We start from the raw sequence: 8,252 nt of genomic DNA on the forward strand, positions 1-8,252 counted from the left end.
AGACGGGTTGACGTGGGGGAGGGGTGGGGAGGGGAGAGGGGGATGGGGTGGGGGAAGGGGGCGGGGGGAGAGGGGTTGGGGGAGGGGTGGGAAGGGGCGGGGGGAGGGGGGTTGGGGTGGGGGGAGGGGTGGGGAGGGGCGGGGGGAGAGTGGGGGGAGGGGGGTTAGGGAGGGGGGCGGGAGGAGACGGGTTGAAGTGGGGGGAGGGGTGGGGAGGGGTGGGGGAGGGAAGGAGAGGGGCGGGGGGGAGTGGGCGTGGGGGGAGGGGCGGGGTGAGAGGGGTTGGGGGGTAGAGGAGGGGATCGAGGAATCAATTAATTCGACGATTCCGGCACTTTAGAATAAAGTATTATATCGATTCAGTCCCATCCCACCACACGCAACAAGAATGGAATCGCTACTTCGGTGATTTCACCCCTGGAATCGATTCCCTATCCCGGGATTTTCCCACCCCCTCTAGCCAAGAATCGATTCGATCCACAATCACGACGACTCCGCCCCATATGAAGCGATTTAATTACCTCGGCAATTTTTCCTCTTAAGAAGCTATTCATTATATCGACGATTTACTCTCCAACTCGCCGTATCAATTACGAAGAATCGATTCCTCATCTCGCAGCCCCCTCCCCTTCCATCCTCTTCCGAACACGCACGAATCGATTCGAAGAGTTTCGAGCGATTCTCGCTATTAACTGCCAGGCGGAATCGATTCCGAATTAAGATTCCAGGAATCGAAAGCTTACGGGAATCTAAATCAGAATCTCGATTTTGAATGACTGCAGAAGCAGGAGCAATCCGATGAGCAGTGAAGCTCTTTTGCCGTCAACTCTAAACCACTTTTATTATTTCGCCAGGTGTAAGGTCCCCTCACTGAGCTGCTGTATAGCTCTTTGTTTCAGACAAAGCGACCTGGCATCACCACAATGATGGCAGGTCAACCAAGAGGCTGCTGATATCATCATCACCATCATCACGTGGACATTTGAACCTCATGGCGGGTACCCCGCGGGGATCCCGAATGAACGTAAGTCAAAATCGTCATTAATTTATTGTTGGCGACTCCGTCCCACCGCGCACATAAACGCCGCGACCCACCCGGCGTGGATCATTCTGTTGTCATGTCGTCCAAACGCAGCGAGAACAAAAGGGCAGCAGAGCTGAACAAGCGAATGCACTCCATGCTCGGGTATGGGCAGGATCATTGGCAATCCCTGCCCGCGTCCACCTTTGGCAAATCGCTGGCCGTTCTCGAGGACTTCCGGAAGACATTCGGCGGCAATTTCGTCGCGAGTCGGTGGATGGAGCGCATCATTGAGTACGTCAGCCTTTCCAGCGGCACGTTCCCAGCGTCGACGGCTACGGCCTCGTGCCAGACATCATCGGCAACAACGGCGCCATCATCTGCTACGTCGACAGCACTTTCGTCCTCACAATTGTCAACTCTGTCCAGCAGCGAAAGCGGTCCTCGGGTGGGCGGCAGTGGTGGATCGCAGCAAAACGTCCCGCTTCGTCAAGTTCGTGAACGTTGCAATCGCAAGGACACTGCAATGGCCCGCGCCATCAGCATTCTCGGTGATGACGCTGTACGCAAAATTCGGGACGATTGGCAGTCGATGGAGACCGACCGGAGCGGATCTGAGTGGCAACAGTCGGAGAGGATTGTCCTGCAGATGCTTCAGCAGGGCCTGTCGGAGAGGGTGATTCGTGCGATCATCCCGGTCGGCGGTTCCAGGATCCATCGATTGCGGAAAGTCCTCGAGAATGGCATCGAAACGCTGCATACGCGACGCCCGCCAAAAGTTCCACATCACGCCCTTGCTGATGATGATCTCGACGCCATCAAGGAGAATGCCAACACGTGGGAAATCGAGGACGACTTTCCCTGCTCTCATCGTCGGCCTCGACAGTACTTTGTTGAGCCCAACATCACCTGGTCCGAGCTTTATCGCCGATACAAGGCCAAGTTGGATGCAGTCAAGGGGTGTCGAGTCGTGTCGTATTCGCGATGGATTCAATACGTTCACATGTTCTATCCTGAACTGCGCTTGACGCGCACCACGGAAGACGTTTGCGACTGCTGCGTTCACCTCGACGTCCGGCTCGCGTGCGAGGATCTTCCAGCAGATGAGCGCAAGCGCCTACTGGAGGAGAAGAATTTGCATCTCGATGCGGCCATCGACCAGCGCCGGACGGTGTCCACTTTCGTCAAGGAGTACGTCAAGCGGCACGCTCCTGATCAGAACATCCCCGTCACCGTCATTCCGGACCACTACGACGACGCCGAACCCGACTTTGTCGACTCTGCTCACGAATCGAGTCACCTGCCGACGATTCAGATTCAGATTGAGGAATTTGGCGGTAGTTTCGCCATGCCACACTATGGTCACATGCGGCCGTCCGCCGATTACTTTGATTCAAACCTGATGTTGCAGAATTTCGTGCTGGCGGATATCACGAGCGGTATCAACAATGTGATCTTCTATGACGAGCGCGCCCAAGGAAAGGATGCGGACACATTGTGTAGTCTCCGCTTCGTGTACCACATGCGGCTGCTCGCCAAGAACCCGGGCGCGATGTCCAAGACCCTGGTGGTGATTCTGGACAACTGTGTTGGCCAGAACAAGTCTCAAGTCGTGTTCATGTTCTTTGCGTTGCTGTCGCTCTTGTTCTACCGCAAAGTCGTTCTGTTGTACCTCATGCCGGGGCACTCGCACAACCAAGCCGATCGAGTTGTTACATGGTGTCGCAATTCGATGAAGGGTAAGAACTTCTACACGCCGTTGGATATCGTCGATACTGTCAACCTGATCAACAGCATCGAGGCGACATTCATCGATCATCAGGATGCCCAACGCCCTTTTTACACGGGCTGGGAGAGTCTTTTGAAGAAGCACTTCAAGTCGATGCCGCCCCGATACACGTCCAACTACTTCTTTGAGGTCGATGAAGGAGTGCTCAGCATGAGACACCTGAGCTCGACCCCGGACAACGAGGTCACCTGCGTCCCGCTGATCGTGCCGGAGAACATAGATCTCGTTCGGCGATCCATTCTACAGGATCTTTTTGGCACCAACGTCAACACGATCGAGGAGGGGACATTCGAGTCGATCCGATTGCCGACGGCTCCTGTCAGCAGCTTATCAAACAAGAAGCTGGCCTCGCTATCAAAGAAGTACTTCTCAATTCCACCCGAACACCTGCCGTACTTTCCAGCTGTCCCGATCGAGATCAGCTCGCAGATCGACGACCACCCGATGACTGAAGGAGGCCCCACTCGTGCGACGAAACGAAAGCGTTCCGCCGTTGACGCGATGGTGGAGCCAGCCGCTGAGGTCGGTCTGGCAGCCAAGCCGAAATTATCTAAACCTAGTCTGTTAACAGACTGTCAGGGCAAGTGATAATTTATACTGTGGCAAGAGTAGGAAATCTGAAACTCTATAAAGCTCTTTGTTTAGAGATTTTCCAGTAGGAGGCACACGGGGTCAGAACGTTGCAACAACAATACAAGCCGCAAAACAACACCGATAGGAGTACAACGCCATAGGAAGGGTAAACAAAACACTTTAAATATATTTACACAATTAAAACGACAACTATTTGTAACTACAGCATTCCCTCCCATCCATTCTTTGGACGTCATAGAGGAATCAATTCATCTGTAAAATTTCAGGGTGGTGATTCCCATACTCTTTGGTTTTTTCGGTAAAGTCACGTACAGTTGAACCTCTGGTCATGACCATAATTCGTTCCATAACTTTGGTCGCAACCCGATTTGGTTGTGACTCGAACCTAATTTCCCCATTGGAGTGTATGTAAATATAATTAATCCATTCCAGACTCCTATGAACTGTATGTAAATATTGTTTTTTTAAAGATTTTTAAGCACAAAAATACTTAATTATGCCATAGAATTCACAGTGTAATAGTAAACTGAATGTAAAAACATTGATTAACACTGAGAAAACCTTGAACAACAGAGAAAACTAACATTGCCGCGTCAAGGTTTAGAATCGTTCAACAAGATGATTGTTTTGTCTGCTACATCAGTCGGTCGATTCTGAGAGAGAGAATTTTCGTATGAGCAATTCAATAATAATTTCCTTCTTCACTTCGATTTCAATTTTCTTTAAAACCTTCTCACCAACATTACCACTCTTCACTTGATTAGAGGCCATGGCTAATTGCAAAATTAATGCAAAAATACACAAAATACTGCACAGAGTTCACAGCGAATGAGTGCACATCTGACCGAGACCAATTACTAAGCGAGACTGACTGAGCAAGCGGCCACACGTGGGTCGCTGTTGTTTGTAAACAAACAACAGGAAATTTGGCGCTTACAAAAAAATGGCGCGGAAGGGGAAATCGGCCATGGCCGTGTTTGATCGCCACCTGAGTTTGTGTTCGTGACCAGATGAAAAAAATTTGTGAATTTTTTGGTCGGAACCCGATTTGGTCGTGGTCAGAAGCGTTCGTGACCAGAGGTTCTACTGTAGGTGAAAACAAAATCAAATCAAATAAAAAATAAAACAACTAAATTAAATCACGACGTTTCGGAAGCAACACAAGCATCTGTCATCAGGTGTAACCGCTCCAGCAAAATGACTGTAGCGTATGAAGAGAGCTATTTAGGGTGGGGAGGAGTCAAGGGGTGGGGGCATGTGGCATTGCGGTGGGTTGGGCAGGGGATTAGCATGAGTTAAGCCGATAGATAACCATCTTTTTTCTTTGTGATGCCAGGGGAGGGGAGGGTGAGTGTGGGTACTGTGAACGTATGACGAAAGTGGTGGGGGGGGGGGAATGGAGGGAAGGGGGAGGCGGGGGAGAGTGGGATGGGGGGGACAATTTTTTTGCGCTATTGAAATACTGTTGTACATCAAAATTTCCTAGTGATGGTGGTGTATCAGGCTGGGAGTAAAAGACTGGAAATATGGATATGGCTGTAAAATAATAAGGCAGCTAAAGTTTGACTTGGTTGATGACATCCTTCCAATGATTGCTTAATTTGAAACCATCCTCTCGGTTAAAGTTGTGTCTATGTTTGTATATCTGGATGGCTTCATGGACAAATCTTTGGTAGTATCCAGACGGCTTGCAGAGTACTTTGGTATCGGAGAAAACAATATCATGAGAACCCGATGTGTTGAAATAATAATCAGCTATGGCAGAAGAATTCGTCCTACCATGTTTTAAATCTGACTTGTGCGCGCGAATGTGATCAGATACATGTCGTTTCGTTTCCCCGATATAACAATCACCACAAATGCAACTCAGTTTGTAGACACCGGGTACTGTAAGTCAGGAATGACATCCTTTACGGATTTTGTGTACTGTACGGAAACGGACCTGGATCTTGTGTTTGTTTAGAATTTTGGAAATCTTTTTGGTAACGTCTGCTATGTATGACAACGTGATGGTTTTGATCGGAGTCTCAAGGGGTTGTTTCTCCATGGTGGGAGAAACAGCTTTGCGGATAGAACGGTCTGAATATCCATTCATCTTAAGGGCCAGGTGTACATGTTCCAATTCACTGGTCAGGTGGTGTTCGTCAGAGATGCAGTGGGCCTTATGGTATAGTGTTTTTATGAGGGAATTATTTTGTGCCGGATGGTGGTGGGAATCAGACTTCAGATAGGAATCTGTATGGGTGGCCTTCCTGTAGACAGAATGTCCCAAAGAGCCATTGGACCTTCTCTCAAACAGAACATCCAAGAATGGTAGCTTGCCATCCTTCTCCACTTCCATGGTGAATTCGATTCCCCCCTACCGAATCATAAGCTGTAATCTAGGAATCGATTCCTCTAAAGTTTGTAGCGATTCCTTCCTACCTATTCAAATATAAATCGAGACATCGATTCCACTATAAAGTTAATGGTAGCGATTCGAGACTCTTTAACTCCCGTATATCTATCAAAATCGATTCCTCCCGTTATGTTGGAATAAATCGACCGATTCTGACTTTTAGATTCCTGCCGCGACATATCGAAATCGATTCCTCGGTTTGAATTCAAAGGAGCGAATTCTAACGATTCCACTATATTCTTAACATAAGAAATAAATAATAATATATGATTACTACTATCGGATATTAATAAAATAGGATATTAATATTGGATAGTATCATAGGAATATAGGATATTAATAGGAATATAGGATATTAATGACCACTAGAGGATATTAATATTGTTTTAGGATATTAATATCAATTTAGAATCTAGATTTGAAGTTTTCGTGACTGCAGGGATCCATACTCTTTGGTTCTTTCGGTAAAAGTCACATAGGCATGTCTCGGCCTCGCTGTGCGCTGCGTTGCACCGCTAGCTGAGTAGATAACCTTGCGTCCAATAAACCCTCAGAGCCAGGGTGAACATCCGACTCCAAACGTCATTTATTGATTTTAACGAGGTAAAACTGGTGAGAAAACAGCATAGATACAGCATCTGTTATAACCCGGAAACACCAACACAATGAATGAACACCACAGCATCAGAACATTGTCTTAGATAACATGTTTCTCAACAATAGACCCTGGATGGACCAGGCCCCTACATTACCACTGAATAACTATACAAGAGCATAAGCTGCTGTTACATAAAGGCACATCGTGTATTCATCACACTGCACCCCAAATGTACAGTATTACACAAAACACTAAATTGTGGATGAGATATTTCGTCATCCTTGCTCTCAGGATCGCAATATAGTTACTTGGGTACAAGTTTGACTCGACTTATTAAATTACAAGTAACATTCACAATAAGGAAAGTTGCAGGCTTCGTTGTTAACTAGGCCTCGTATTTATCATAACAATTTAACGGCATTATAAAGGCATTTACATCATTATAACGGTCATTCTAACATTATAACAGCATTGCCAATATTATAAGAACATAAACGAACTTACAGACAATGCTTCTTAAAGTCCCACAATGGACACTTGCGGCTGGCTTCACTGGGACGCGATGTGTGCCGCCATCTTGAATTATGTGTGTAATGGCCGACGCCCGCGTGGTTAAGCGGGAATCTTAAATCGCAACTTCCTGGTCACGTGACCAAAATTAGCATAAAAAACTGGAAATTCCTGTGTACCCCCCCCCCCATTTGCCATGAGGCAAAACTCCTGCCGTGAGACAGAACACTCCCCGTCTGGTATCTAAGAGATACCACGATTTATTTCCTATCTAAACAAATGTATAACAACTTCAACGGGTCAACTTATTTGTCCATATCTTTGCGAGAGAGAAGTAGTACTGTCTCGACTGTGGGCCTGACGAAAGTTCTTGCGACACCTTGCTTCGCAATCATAACCTCGACTTTTCAAACTTTTCCATCGGCACTTGGAATCGACTTGAGGATGCGGCCCATTGGCCACTCATTCCGTTTGACTTGGTTTTCCTTCAGTAGAAGGAGGTCGCCTTCTTGGATGTCTGGTCTGTTAGACTGCCACTTGTTGCGCACTTGGAGTGTCGCAAGGTACTCGTTTTTCCAGCGACGCCAGAACGTGTTCGCGAAGTTCTGCACTTGTCTCCATTGACGTCTGTAGAGGTCTGCAGTGCTGGCCTCCTCGGTAGGTGCTGTGAGAACGTCTGTCTTCTGGGTAAGAAGTGTAGCAGGAGTCAAGATGAATGGTGACTCCGGGTCGGTTGAGACGGGGATCAGGGGTCTTGAATTAATTATGGTTGAGACCTCGGCCATGAGAGTGGTCAAAACCTCGTGAGAGAGCCGTGTGGACCCGACATCACATAGCATGGAGGGAGGAGAGATAGAGAGGGGGGTGTGGGGTAGGAGGAATGGGGTGCTGCAAGCACGGCAAAATGCCGGGGCTGGGAGTAGGAGGCTGCAGAAAACTGGGGATGCGGATATGAAGGCAAACTATAGAGCAGTTAAGGTTTTACCTGGTTAATAACATCCTTCCAATGATTGCTCAATTTGTATCCATCTTCTCGGTTGAAGTTATGTCTATGTTTATATATCTGGATGGCTTTATGAACAAACCTTTGATAGTAGCTGGAAGGTTTGCTGATGACGGACGCTTGTGTTGCGCCCGAAACGTCGTGATTTAATTTATTTTATTTTATACCTATGTGACTTTACCGAAAGAAACAAAGAATATAAATTTTGAATATTCATATTATTATAAGATATTAATTAGACTACCCTTCGTGGTTAGGTCGTTAGCTGAATGTTTTTTTTTTATAACAGCTCAGTGGGGCCTTAACCTGATAAAGTAAAATAAGTAAAACTAGTTTCTA

General features: G+C 47.3%; 1 protein-coding gene across 1 annotated transcript; it reads left to right on the forward strand.

Moving 5' to 3' along the window:
* The first annotated feature begins 757 nt into the window (after nt 1–757).
* On the forward strand, nt 758–4,108 carry LOC144733030 (uncharacterized). Its single transcript, XM_078614755.1, has one exon. The coding sequence runs from the start codon at nt 1,119–1,121 to the stop codon at nt 3,396–3,398; it is 2,280 nt and encodes a 759-aa protein (XP_078470881.1). The 5' UTR covers nt 758–1,118; the 3' UTR covers nt 3,399–4,108.
* Nucleotides 4,109–8,252: the final 4,144 nt, after the last annotated feature.

This window comes from Lampetra planeri, chromosome 45 (genome assembly GCF_965212315.1).
Source record: "Lampetra planeri chromosome 45, kcLamPlan1.2.h2, whole genome shotgun sequence".
NCBI classification, from domain to species: Eukaryota; Metazoa; Chordata; class Hyperoartia; order Petromyzontiformes; family Petromyzontidae; genus Lampetra; species Lampetra planeri.